Below are 14,356 nucleotides of genomic sequence, written 5' to 3'. Positions count from 1 at the left end.
GTGTGTGTGTCTGTGTGTGTGTGTGTCTGTGTGTGTGTGTGTGTGTGTCTGTGTGTGTGTGTGTGTCTGTGTGTGTGTGTGTGTGTGTGTGTCTGTGTGTGTGTGTGTGTGTGTGTGTGTGTGTTGTGGGACGGGGGGTAATGTTTCACAGCCTGGGTAAATTTAGATCCCTCCTCTAGTTTGCAGCATGAAGCTGACTGCAGCCTGTCAGAGGGGGCGGAGCCACAGAACGCCACCGCACCTGTCCCGCTCATTAGCCGACCAATCAGAGCCACTTAACGAACGTCCGCTTCTAACAAAAGGCGTCGTTGCGGCGGGAGGGCCGGGCGCTCGCTGCGGTTATTTCCGTGATTAGCGGCGGGAAACACTAGCCGGTGACAAAGCCGCGGTTCAGGGCCGAAACACGATCCGGAGCGGCGGAGCCTGCTGCGAACAAAAGCATCCCGCTGCGCTCCATCAGGAAGTCTGACTTCCTGATGGAGCGTCGCCGCGGGTCGGAATTCCAAATAGGAAACTTGGTCCAGATTGGTCAGCCTGGATGTTTCTGAGCTGCAGCTGTCTGACAAACTGAAACTCACTCTGGAGTTCCTCTGACTGGGTTTGGACCATTTAATGCTGATGGTTCTCCAGCTGGTTCTGGTTCTGGTTCTGATGCTGCCCGGTCTGTTTTTCTTGGTTAACATTTATTATAGCTTACATTGCCAAAGATCACTGACATAAACATTAGCTGTTAGCATGGGGAACAGGATTTTACTTTGGGCAAATCAAATCTGGCGATCGTCCGTGTCTTCGTTCTTCTTTGGACCGCCGGAGCGCACCGAGGTCCAAACCGCACCGACTGGAACTCCTGAATTCTGACTTTAACTGGAACAAGAGGAGGAACTGGGAGGCAGAGTCTGAAGTTTAGAGGAGCAGCAACCGGGCCTGAAGGTTTCCTGTGAGGCTGAAACAGAACCTTTACTTGTCTAATCTCAACCCTCCAATCGACCCTGAATGATTGAAAATGCTGAAACCCGTCCCGGTGGATCAGCTGGCTCAGCCGGTTCTATGTAATTGCGTCGTTGTGGGTTTTGAGTCCGGCCCAGGACTTCTGTCGCCTGTCTCCCCCCCTCTGTCTCCTGTCTGTCTGTCCTCCTGTCTGTCTGTCTCCTGTCTGTCTGTCAGACAGAGGAACAACACCAAAGAACCCGCTGAACCAGTTCCTGTCTGTCTGCCTCCATCAGTCTCAGAGTTGTGGCCCGCCGGCGGGCCGGGGGCTGCTGGGAGGAGGAGGAGCGATGTGACTCTGTTCCAGACAGACAGGAGCTGCAGGAGAGCGAACCGAACCGCCTCCAGCCGGCTTCCTCACCAGGACACCCCCCCCCCCCCCCCCCTCACCAGGTCCCCCCCCCCCCCCCCCCGACCGGCAGGAGAACACACAGATTATCCTGCATGGACGCTCCTGCCGCTGGCTGCCATCCATCTTTCAGTGAGCAGCGCTGTGTGAGGCTCAGCTGGGGGAGGGGTGGAGGGGTGTGTGTGTGTGTGTGTGTGTGTGTGTGTGTGTGGGGAGGTCTGAATACGCACTCTCTGTACTGAGCGTGACAGATGCTGTCGGTTAAAGTGTTCACAAAACGCCGTAACGTCTGATATTAATATGGATCTCTGTCTCCTGCGAGCTTCTCCCTGCAGAGTGAAGGAAGAGAGTTTCCTTCCCTTCCTCCGTCTGTCAGCCGGCCTATCAGCCGCCGCACAGCTCCGCCGCCGCTCTTTGAAGTTGACTTTAATAAAGCGAGCCGTGGAAAGTTTGGATCGAGCGGCAGCGTTCCCCTCCGGGGGAGCGTCGCTCGCTCCTCAGCAATTTTTCTTTTTCTCGCTTTTTTTTCCCTTCAGAAAAACGTGTCGCTCTGTAAAACCTGCAGCAGGAAGACGCCCAGCGGACCTCAGACAGTCACATGCTGCAGAGACATGACACACACACACACACACACACACACACACACACACACACACACACACACACACACACACACAGCAAACTGCTGCTTCAGGTTTTCACACACTCAGCGCTGCGTTGTTCATTTGAAGACGTTGTGAAGATGAAGATGAAGATGAAGAAGAAGAAGAAGATGAAGTGTTGGAGGAGCAGCTGCTGCAGTGAAGAACCTGCAGACTGCAAATCAACAGAGTGAACGCAGAAAACACGCCGTGTGATTAAACACGGCTGTAAATCTTCATGATTCACAGGTATGGATGCTCCTCCTGCATCCTGCACACACACACACACACACACGCACACACACACACATGCACACACACACACACACACACACACACACACACACACTGTCGTCCTTCACCCTGCACGCGCTCAGTGGAGCTCGGTTTCATCGCTCTCTGCCCAACAGAAGCGGCGTGTGCAAGCGGAGGTTTTGTTTCCCGGCCTGTTCGGGGCAGGTCACTCCTCCTCCTCCTCCTCCTCTCCTCCTCTCCTCCTCCTCCTCTCCTCCTCCTCTCCTCCTCCTCCTCTCCTCCTCTCCTCCTCCTCCTCCTCCTCCTCTCCTCCTCTCCTCCTCCTCCTCCTCTCCTCCTCTCCTCCTCCTCCTCCTCCTCCTCTCCTCCTCCTCCTCCTCCTCCTCCTCCTCTCCTCCTCCTCTCCTCCTCTCCTCCTCTCCTCCTCCTCTCCTCCTCCTCCTCCTCCTCCTCCTCCTCCTCTCCTCCTCTCCTCCTCCTCTCCTCTCCTCCTCCTCCTCCTCCTCCTCCTCCTCCTCTCCTCCTCCTCCTCCTCCTCCTCCTCTCCTCCTCCTCTCCTCCTCTCCTCCTCCTCCTCCTCCTCCTGTTCTCAGATAACAGTTAGTTCTCCTCAGCTGTCGGCCGGCGGCGGGGCAGCCAGGCGTTTCATTGTTCAAGGTCCGCTCCGTTCCCACGAGCGGCTCGCTCATGGAAAATGCCTCTCGTTCCTCGTCCGCCCGAAGCCGGCGGGCCGCGGGACGAACCTCCTGTCCGTCTGTCCCGAGTCCTCCGAAAACAATCCTCCCCCGTCCCGCTCAGCTCAGCTGGCGGCAGGACCGGCCTCAACATTAAAGTCACACTGAGCAGGATTTACCCCTGAAATATCATAAACTGATCCAGAGATGATCCTCCATCATTCCTCCTGGTCCACTGGTAGTGTGTGACAGTGTGTGTGTGTATGACAGTGTGTGTGTGTGTGTGTGTGTGACAGTGTGTGACAGTGTGTGACAGTGTGTGTGTGACAGTGCGTGTGTGTGTGTGTGACAGTGTGTGTGTGTGTGTGTGCAGAGAGCCTGCCTAACATGTTATAAAGCAGTTTACAGAGTTTGTCTCCATGTTGCTGTCAGGCAGCTCAGACCAGATTTATTTTATTTCACCTTTATTTCATTTTCAAGAGAAACCTCAGAAACTTCTGACTGACTGCTCCATTTAATTTTCCAAGTAGAAAGTCAGAGTTTCCCACTTTCCAACGTCCCTGGAACGCAGCATTAGAGGAAGTCTGGGAAAAATGTCACCTTTTCATATAAATGATTGACAGCTCGTTACGTCACTACACTGACATGAAGGTGGTTTTAAAGGTCGGAGCTGACGGAGTGAACTGTGTTTCCTCCTGCAGGCGGCGGCTGCAGCTGTAACTCCACCAACAGCCGCTGTGACGACAGCGGAGTGTGCAGGTGAGAACACCGATCAATAACCAATAATCACTCCACTCACCACAGGCTGGGGGGGGGGGGGGGGGACTGGAGTGATCCTGTAGAAATGTCAAACTAAAGTCTCTATGGGAATATTGTAGGGATAAGAAATAAAAATATCATGAACTACATTAAGGTCACTATAAACTCAACACTGACTCACCATCATATTATTATAGGAATATTATAGCATTACCATAGGAGATGAAAGATGCCATAACGTTTGATAATGCTTCTATAAACCAGGTTTGGGTAGGTCGCTTTAAAAATGTAATCTATTACAGTTACTATGTAGTTACCTCATCACAACTGTAATCAGTGATGTAATCCGATTACTTTGCCATATTTGAGGTATAAAGGTACAGATAAGAAAAATTGGAAAATTGAAAATTTCAGGAAAGTTATACTGGATTCTTCACTAGCTAATAAAAAATTGAAAAAAAATGATTTGTAAAAAGCAGCGATCCATTGATTTGTTCTTCAGTTTTTCACCAGCAGGTGAAGGAACCAGAATTTTTGTCAGTTTTTGTCGTAAAATGTTTTTCTTAGACTTTCCCTTCAGTCCATCTCTCCTGCAGTATCGTCCTTCAGTCCATTTTAAATCCATCCATCACAGAACAGATTGTGTCTCTCCATCAGCAACAGAAACTGGATCAACAGAAACTGGATCGACAGAAACTGACAAACTGTGTCACAGTTTGAAGAGGAATCTGACTTTACTTTGTTTCTGCACTTTATTTTGTCGTTTCTAATGTTTCCAGTGAAAAGAATCTAGTTTGAACTCTGACCTCTCTCCTTTTAGAATCACATGGAAAAGATCACAGCTAACATCGTTCTCTGTTCTAAAGAGGAACTCAGGAACTTTTACTCTGACGACATTTTAAATCAGACACTTTTTACTTTACTGAAGGAGATTTTTAGTAAAATATCAGTAAAGTAACAGAACTTCTACTGCAGCAGGACATCGTAGTTCTCTTCAGTCGTGTGTTTAGATCAGCAGCATCAGACTGCAGACAGACAGTCAGTGTCTGTAGATCTGTCAGTTCGTCTGTGATGCTGATCTGGATCAGCTGGACATGTTTCTGTCCAGCGGAGGCAGTCCAGCAGTGTGTGTGTGGCTCTGCAGCGCCACCTGCTGCTGCCCGGCTGAACTGGGAGGAAACATTCAGACACACTGCTGGGCTGAAGTCCAGTTAAGACTGAAGTCCAGTTAAAGCTGAAGTCCAGTTAAAGCTGAAGTCCAGTTAAGACTGAAGTCCAGTTAAAGATGAAGTCCAGTTAAAACTGAAGTCCAGTTAAAGATGAAGTCCAGTTAAAGATGAAGTCCAGTTAAAACTGAAGTCCAGTTAAAGATGAAGTCCAGTTAAAGATGAAGTCCAGTTAAAACTGAAGTCCAGTTAAAGATGAAGTCCAGTTAAAACTGAAGTCCAGTTAAAGATGAAGTCCAGTTAAACTGAAGTAGTTTAGTTCAAAGTTAAACTGAATGAGTTAAACTGAATGAATGTGAAGATGTGGATTCGTCACATACTGGACCCTGATTGGTCACAAAATCACAAAGAAATTTTGTGAAATTGTGAGAAACTTTTTTACCTAGTCAGTTAATTTTCCATGTCATAATATACCAAAAAAATTCTAAATGTTTATTTTCTTGTATTTTTACATCAAACTCCCATTCCTTCTCCTTTCTCTCCCTAACTGATCTCCCATTGGTTTACACCGTTGAATGATCCCTCCCTGCATTATGCCCCAACATCCTGTTCCAACAGGAAGTACATCACATTAAGGAGGCAAGCCGCCGTCAAAGCGCCGTGTCACTATGACTTTAACCTCCTCCTGGTGTTTCAGGTGCGACCCCGGCTGGGACGGCGAGCGGTGCGAGCGCTGCGTCCCGATGCCCGGCTGCCGGCACGGATCCTGTCACCAGCCGTGGCAGTGCAGCTGTCTGCCGGGCTGGGCGGGACGCTTCTGTGACAAAGGTGACATCAGCTGTCAATCAATCTGGAAGCTGAGAGAACAGCATTTTCTATAGTATTTACCCTCTAGGAAACTGAGAGAAGAGTATTTTCTATAGTATTTACCCTCTAGGAAACTGAGAGAAGAGTATTTTCTATAGTATTTACCCTCTAGGAAACTGAGAGAAGAGTATTTTCTATAGTGTTTACCCTCTAGGAAACTGAGAGAACAGCATTTTCTATAGTGTTTACCCTCTAGGAAACTGAGAGAAGAGCATTTTCTATAGTGTTTACCCTCTAGGAAACTGAGAGAAGAGCATTTTCTATAGTGTTTACCCTCTAGGAAACTGAGAGAACAGCATTTTCTATAGTGTTTACCCTCTAGGAAACTGAGAGAACAGCATTTTCTATAGTGTTTACCCTCTAGGAAACTGAGAGAACAGCATTTTCTATAGTGTTTACCCTCTAGGAAACTGAGAGAAGAGCATTTTCTATAGTATTTACCCTCTCGGAAACTGAGAGAAGAGCATTTTCTATAGTATTTACCCTCTAGGAAACTGAGAGAAGAGCATTTTCTATAGTATTTACCCTCTAGGAAACTGAGAGAAGAGCATTTTCTAAAGTATTTACCTTCTAGGAAGCTGTGTGAATGGTATTTTCTAAAGTATTTATCTTCTAGGAAGCTGAGTGAATGGTATTTTCTATAGTATTTACCTTCTAGGAAGCTGTGTGAATGGTATTTTCTAAAGTATTTACCTTCTAGGAAGCTGAGTGAATGGTATTTTCTATAGTATTTACCTTCTAGGAAGCTGAGTGAATGGTATTTTCTATAGTATTTACCTTCTAGGAAGCTGTGTGAATGGTATTTTCTATAGTATTTACCTTCTAGGAAGCTGAGTGAATGGTATTTTCTATAGTATTTACCTTATAGGAAGCTAGCAGTAAACTCGTCTCTCGTCTTTCCCATGGGATGTGAACGCAGCATCAGACGGTTCGTTGGTAACGTTGTCGTCATCCGGTGTTTCTCAGATATCCACGTCTGCTCTAAAGAGGAGCCGTGTCAGAACGGAGCGACCTGTGAGACGGACGACGCAGGAGAATACTCCTGCCTCTGTCCCGAAGGCTTCCATGGGAGGAACTGCCAGCTGAAGACCGGACCGTGCCGCCAGAGGAGGTTCGTCCTGTAGAGCCACACCCACTTTCTGTCTGTCTGTCCCGTCAGTCTCCAACATCTGAGAGGATCCACACCTAGATCCTCTGTGTGTCTGGTAGAGGTTCTGTCTGCAGCGCATGCTAACACTTTAGCATACAGCATGTTAAGTAATGTAGGCGACTAGCATTATGCTAAAAGTGAGAAAATGAGAACTTGCAGCAGCTCTAAGGCTGATGGTTCATTCAGTCTGAACCTCCCAGGCTGGTTCAGAGGATTCAGAGGATAGAACTCACTGAGTTTGTCTGGGAGGTCAGGGTCCTCATCCGCAGCTGGGGGGGCACGTTTTTTATAGCTGGTCATCTTCTGGAGATTTTTCCAGACTGCTCTGGGATTATTGGCAATGAATTGTTCTTCCAGTTTTTTGGAGTGATTTGTTTTGGCCTTCCTGATTGCAGATCGCAGTTCATATTTTGTGGATTTATATTCCTCCTTGTCACCACTGAGATAGGCTGAGTTCTTTTTGCGAAGTGCTTACTGTTGCCTAATGACCTCACGGTTTTAGTGGGGATACTCATCTCCACGCAGAACCGTATGTATGACGTCACTGTGTTTGTGTACTCATCAAGAGAGCTGCACGTGGATTTGAAAGTGTCCCACAGAGTGCTTTCCAAACAGCCTCTCAGAGTGTCGACTGAATTGGGGGTCCAACTTTCACGTGTTTTTGGCTTGGATTTAAGAGTTTTAAGTTTTTGTCTGTACTTTGGGATGAGGAGCAACATCACATGATCAGATTGGCCCAGTGGAGCTCTCGGGAAAGCACGGTAAGCGGTCTTGATTGTACTATAGCAATGATCCAGAGTGCTGGCTCCTCTAGTGGGGCATGTCACACTCATGGGAGAGATTCGAGTGATTAAAATCACCCAGGACTATTATAGTGGAGTCTGGATGTGATCTTTCAGTAGTGGAAATGTGATGAGCTAGCTCGCTGGTGGCATTGCTAGCATTAGCTTGTGGATGTATGTAAACACCGGTAAGCACAATTTATGCAAATTCTCTTGGGAGATAGAATGGTCTGCAGGTTATAGTGAGAAATTCGAGATCAAGGGAGCATGATTGGTGAACTATTGTGGAGTTAGTGCACCAACGGTGGTTTATCATAAAGCAGATGCCGCCGCCTGTTTTAACTGACCTGTCGCATCGTTGGATGGAGTAACCCGGGGGGTTACAGCTGAGTCCGGGACGTTGTCGTTGAGCCAGGTTTCCGTACAGCAGAAGGCAGAGCATTCCCTGTATTCTCTCTTCTGGATCAGGAGTAGGAGCTCCTCCATTTTATTCATGAGGGATTGGACGTTTGATAGTAGAATGGCCGGTAGGGCCGTCTCCTGAATCTGGAGAGAACCCCGGCTCGCCTGCGGTCTCCCGGTGCCTGTTTGTGTGAGTACCCAGGTGTGCAGGTTGTCAACAATTCCTCTGGAACGGAGAGATGTTGTAGATCTGAAGTTCCATGTATTCCTTCTCGGATGATAAGTAGTTCCTCGCGGGTGTATGTGTGCAAACATGACGATTCTCGTACGAGTAACACCGACAGAAGTGACAGAGACAACAGCAGAGCTCGTACCGGGGCGAGCCTGACGGCCGCCATGACTGATCCAGTGACATCATGTTACACCTTTATTCACTTGGAAAAAGATGTCACACTTGAGAGGAGAATACCGCATGCTAAAGTGTTAGCATGCGGACAGAGCTTTCAGATGTTGGATATGAAGACTGATGGGACAAACTCCTAAAACAGTCGGTGTCGTCCTGTAACCCCACATCACCTGGAACAGCTGCCGGCTTCTACAACATTCCTTCACTCTCAGAACATGAGGCACAAAGTCCGACTCTTATCTTATTGTTTCTGACAGCGTTCCTACCAGCCGCTGCACACACACTGTTCCCCAACTGCACAAACTGACTAATGTGTGTAATATGTGCAGGAACTGGGGAACATAATGGGCAATAATCAGCTATGGAGGGAGAGAGAGATGGAGAGAGAGAGAGAGAGAGAGAGAGAGAGAGAGAGAGAGAGAGAGAGAGAGAGAGAGAGAGAGAGACAGAGAGAGAGAGAGAGAGTATATTGCGGTGTAGCTCGTCCCTTGCCTGTAGTCTAACACATGCTGACTGGCTCGGCCTCCTGGTCAATTTGCGTCCGCTGGAGAGCAATCATGTGATTTAATGAGCTTGTTATCGGCCAAACCACCTCCTCTGTAGCCAGAACCCCCCCCCCCCTCCCCCCTGCCCCCAAATCGCCGGCTAACTGGTTTCCAGGGAAACGGAGCGAGGCCGCGGCCCGGCTCACTGCCTGATGAGGCCGATCAGAGTCGGGCGGCGGCCCGCTCACAGCTGCAGCTCGTTCTGCAGGTTAATGCTGATTACTGCTGCCTCTCTGCCTGTCTGTCTGTCTGCCTGTCTGTCTGCCTGTCTGTCTGTGATCCATCCCACAGCCACACTGCTCCATCCAGTAAAAACACTCCAAACCAAACAGAGGTTTCTCTCCTCAGCAACAGAGCGGCTCTTTATCTGTTTTCTAACTCCTGACTGTGAGCTTTACTGTCAGATCAGTGCTGGTCAGGTGCAGGCGGGTCAGGTGTTTTTCATGTGAACCTCTTCCTGTCTCCCTGTCTGACAGCAGCGGTCTGTCCAGAGAGGCGGTTCAGACCGGTTCAGACCCTGAGTCCCTCCCAGCTCCAGGTGTCTCTGAAACGCAGATTTACCTGCTGTGGACACGAATTATGTGAAAATTAATTTGGATTCTGTGACAAAAACATGACAAAACATTTTCAGCTGGTTGGCTAACGGTTTGGGACTCATCGGCCACCCGACCACAACAGCCTGACCGTTTCAGTGTGACAATACTTCCTGTTTATAGTCGTACCTATCCCAGCATTCAAGTGGTGTCGGATTTACCGTCCGAAGGAGTTTCCAGAAAGAGCCACATGAACTCCTGATTCTGTAGATGATCAAGTCAGAGAAAACAGGATTGCAGCTGCAGCAGGAATCGGCCGAGTTGTGATGTCATCGCTCTTTCCAACATGGCTGAACAGAGTTGTACATCAGCAGAAGAAATTTCATACAATAAAGCCGAAAATGAACCACAAGTACAAATTTAAAAGACGTGGATATTCCTTGATAATTAAAGTGCTGCAGTGTTCAGTTTCCTGTGGTGTTTACATTCAGAATCCACTGAAACAGCTGAAATTTGCTCGCTAGCTAGGCTATCGCTAGCTCGATTGCTAACATTAGCCTAGAAGGCTGTAGTGTGTGTAAATAGTAGAGGAAACTTTCTCCAATTTTCCGACCATAAAGAACGTGAACGTGAACGAGTCAGATGGTCGAGTTGTGACATATTCCAGACTCGGAGAAAAGTACAACCTGACATCAGTTGCATGCTGGGTATTTCACGTAACCATTTCCTGCTGGGAAAACGTGATTTTAACGCTTTCTGTGCCACCAACATGTAATTTGCTGTTAACAAACACTATTTCCCTGCAGGGAGCAACAGACGACCACAGTATTATTCATTTAATTTCCTGTCCCGCCTCCCCAGGTCTCCGTGTAAAAACGGCGGTCTGTGTGAAGACGCCGGCGGCTTCGCCTCGGAGCTGAGCTGCCGCTGCCTGGCCGGCTTCACCGGGCCGCGCTGCGAGACCGACGTGGACGACTGCCTGATGAAGCCGTGCGCCAACGGCGCCACCTGCCTGGACGGCGTCAACCGCTTCTCCTGCCTCTGCCCCGAGGGCTTCGCCGGGCGCTTCTGCACCGTCAACCTGGACGACTGCGCCAGCCGGCCGTGCCTCAACGGCGGGCGCTGCCTGGACCGGGCCGGCGCCTTCCAGTGCCTCTGCCTGCCGGGATACAGCGGCACGACCTGCGAGGTGACACTGTGGAGCCGGGACGACTCACATGACCCCGACCTGGGCTGGGAGGGAGGAGGAGGAGGAGGAGCAGGAGGAGGAGGAGGAAGAGGAGGAGTGACCCGCGGCAGACACCAGACCACTACAGGGAGCAGAAACCAGACCAGCAGCAGCAGCAGCAGCAGCAGCAGTAGTAGTAGTAGTAGTAGTCGTAGTAGTAGTAGTAGCAGTAGTAGTAGTAGTAGTAGTAGTAGTAGTAGTACTCGCAGTATCAGCACCAGCAGTCCCGGTGTGCGTGGCGAGCGGCTACTGAAGGTGTCGGTGCAGGAAGTGGTGCGGCAGCAGGGTTCAGCCTCTCTGTCGGAGCTGCAGCTCGTCACCCTGCTGGTTCTGGGCGTGCTGACGCTGGCTGTGGTGGCGCTGACCGCCGGCCTGGTGCTGCGGGGCCGCTGCCGGGGCCGGGGCCGGGGCCGGGGCCCGGGCCACGCCGCCTCCTGCCGCTGCTGCCCGCTGTCGTCACGGCGACGAGGGGGACCGGAGCAACCGACGCGGCCGGGGAGCCGGACGGCCGGCGGAGCCGAGCAGGAGTGTAAGATTAGCTTCCTGAACGGACCGGAACCAGAGAAGAAGAGGCTGAACACTGAGGTGATATAGACTGACCGGGCGTCCGAGGACAGGAGTGACCAGAGAGAGAGAGAGAGAGAGACAGAGAGAGACAGAGAGAGACAGAGAGAGAGAGAGAGAGAGAGAGAGAGAGAGAGAGAGCGGGGGGTCACAGGTTCAAACCTCTGTCCTGCTACGAAACCACGGAGAACAAGGAAACCCGTCCAGCAGTGTGTGTGGCAGCTTCTTCTTCAGGGGTTTTGGTGTCGGTCGTCTGTCAGCAGGAAGTGACACGGCTCCATGTTTCACTGCTGGAACCAGTTTGACAAACTGGACTGTTTGACTGCAGTCTGCTGCAGAGCCAGACTGACTCTGACTAGTCCAAGCTTCCTTCTTCTTCCTCTAACTATTCCAATCCTTCTTCTTCTTCTTCTTCTTCTTCTTCTTCTTCTTCTTCTTCTTCTTCTTCTTCTTCTTCTTCTTCTCACTCCTCTAACTTATCCAATCCTCCTCTTTCTTCTTCTCCCCTCTCTTCCTCCTTCTCCTTCTCATTCCTTCTTCCTCTAACTATTCCAATCCTTCTTCTCCTCCTTCCTTCTTCTTCCTCTAACTATTCCAATCCCTCTTCTTCTTCTTCTACGTCTTCTCCTTCTTCTCCTGCTCCTCCTCCTTCTTCTTCTTCCTCCTCCTCCTCTATTCCAATCCTTCTCCTTCTCCTTCCTTCTCCTTCTCCTTCTTCCTCTAACTATTCCAGTCCTTCTTCTTCTCTTCCTTCTCCTCCTTCCCATTCCTTCTCCTTCTTCCTCTAACTAATCCAATCCTCCTCCTCCTCCTCCTTCTTCTTTTTCTCCTTCTTCTTCCTCCTCTGACTATTCCAATCCTTCTTCTTCTTCTTCTTACTATTCCAATCCACACAGTTATAAACCCTCTGGAGGCCATGTGGAATTATAGCTTGCAGAAACTTTTGGTGAAACAATCAAACATTGATAAAATGAAATACTGAATTCAATCTTTTGTAGTATATTGGATATTTGGAGCGCTGAGAGACTCTCCAGTCAGCTGACGGACTACAAGGAGCCACAGCGGCCAATCAGGGAGGAGAAGGACAAGTCAGCCGTCTTTCTGGGAACATGTCTGTCTGTCTGCCTGTCTGTCTGCCTGTCTGCCTGTCTGTCTGTCTGTCTGTCTGTCTGTCTGCCTGTCTGTCTGCCTGTCTGTCTGCCTGTCTGCCTGTCTGCCTGTCTGTCTGTCTGTCTGTCTGTCTGTCTGTGACTAGACTGAGGACTGAAAGGAGAGCAGTGTCTCTGGATCAGAAGACAGTCTTTATGTGTGGGTGATAATGCCATAAATGAACAAGATACTGATAACAGCTCAGAAATATAACGCAGAGTTGTTCAGGGCCATTTAGTTGCCATATTATAAAATATATAAAGTTTTCTCTACAGTTACTCCTCTGCAGTGGAAGGATGTTCGACACTAAACAACATCCAAGTTTGTGTTCCTTTGCTTTTTACTGTTTTTTTTTTTCTACAATGTACTTTTATATGACTGAAGACAACACAGTTCTTATATTTGATGTTACTCAGTATTTTCCTCGGCTCACTGAAGCTGCCTGTTGTTCGCTGTTGTTTGGCGATAAAGATAAACGCGGTCGACAGCACTGTATCGCCTGGGAGGCATAAACCTAATTTATTGCTGTAATTTATTTGCGGAGCGTGGATGTGATATTCTTGGCTGTGAGTCTTATTTTTTTTATACTGGATTGTGTGCAATAAAGTTGTGAATTATGTCCTTTGAACCTGTCAGCCGGCGTTCTTCCACCCCGACAGCAGATGTGATGAAGTGAGAAATAAAGGCGGCACTTCGCGTCCGCGGACTGATTAGCTGCTCGGCGCTCCGCTCCTCCGTCTGATCGCTGAACTCGGCTCTCGCTCTCATTTATACGAGAGATGAGAGCGGCGAGCGGCTCGTATTCAGAAACACGAAACTCATTACAGTTCTGCAGGATTTTCTCCCGGCCGTCGTTTCCCCACATCATCGCCGCTCCGTCCGCCTCCGACTCATCAAACTGCCAAGCGGCGGCCGCACCCCGACACCCGAGCCGCACGGGAAGTCAGAGACCCCCAGAATAAACTGAAACCAGACTCTGTTTCCTGTGTGGGGGGGAGGGGGGGTGGCAGACACTTCCCCTCCTCAGGTTCATCAGGAAGCAGCAGATGGAGTTACCGTGCGGCGGCGGGCGGCTGGAATCTGATTACGATGCTGATTCCTCTCCATCTCCATTCAGACAGACTGAGTGTTCATGGGAAGTTTGACTGACAGAATGAAGAGTCAGCAGGTCAGCAGCAGTCAGCTGACTGTCTGCAGCATTAGTCCTCCATCATGCATCTGCACTGCATGAGCATCGCAACTAGGGATGGAGTCAAGCCATGAATTAACTCATCAGATCCAATTCAACTGAGGAACTGGACTCAGATCAGGAATCCAGTTCAGATCAGGAATCCAGTTCAGATCAGGTTCCTCCAGTAAAGGATTCTGGTCCAGCAGCAGGAATTGTTCTGGACATTTCAACCTGTTGGTCACATGAAAAGGTTAGCTAACGCTCCAGTTCAGCAGCTAGTTTGGTTAGGGTTTAGTTTGTTGAGGGTTAGGGTTTAGTTTGTTGAGGGTTAGGGTTTAGTTTGTTGAGGGTTAGGGTTTGGGTTTGTTGAGGGTTAGGGTTTAGTTTGTTGAGGGTTTGGGTTTGGGTTTTGTGTTGTGGGTTTGTGTGTTGTGTGTTGGGAGTTGAACCATCCACCCCCCTGACCTCCTGACCTCCCGACCTCCTGACCTCTTGACCTCCTGACCTCCACACCCTGACTGTCCACCGTCAAACTACTTCCTGTTTCACCAGGACAGCAGGCTGTCTCATTCAGAAACTCTTACCACAAAGTTTCTGAACACCAAAGTCATCTTTGATACATCAAGACTCACCTGAGGGTTTTCACTGTTCGGGTTAAAAAGCATTTCATTGAATCTGAATCCAGTGTTGAATCTGTTCATCGAAACCGAATCCTTTCAAATCCCTTA

The 14,356-nt window shown here is 49.3% G+C and overlaps 1 protein-coding gene across 1 annotated transcript in view; it reads left to right on the top strand.

Moving 5' to 3' along the window:
- dlk2 (delta-like 2 homolog (Drosophila)) overlaps positions 1-13,085 on the top strand; it is a 15,144-nt gene extending 2,059 nt beyond the window's left edge. The window contains exons 2-5 of the mRNA XM_078288882.1: positions 3,608-3,665; positions 5,529-5,659; positions 6,665-6,809; positions 10,378-13,085. Coding sequence (XP_078145008.1) covers positions 3,608-3,665; positions 5,529-5,659; positions 6,665-6,809; positions 10,378-11,338 — 1,295 coding nt within the window. The 3' untranslated portion in view covers positions 11,339-13,085. The remainder of the gene's footprint in view (positions 1-3,607; positions 3,666-5,528; positions 5,660-6,664; positions 6,810-10,377) is intronic.
- Positions 13,086-14,356: the final 1,271 nt, after the last annotated feature.

Source organism: Centroberyx gerrardi, chromosome 15, assembly GCF_048128805.1.
Source record: "Centroberyx gerrardi isolate f3 chromosome 15, fCenGer3.hap1.cur.20231027, whole genome shotgun sequence".
Classification (NCBI taxonomy): Eukaryota; Metazoa; Chordata; class Actinopteri; order Beryciformes; family Berycidae; genus Centroberyx; species Centroberyx gerrardi.
Note: the sequence above shows the minus strand (reverse complement) of the source record. Positions and strands in the feature narration are given on the sequence as shown.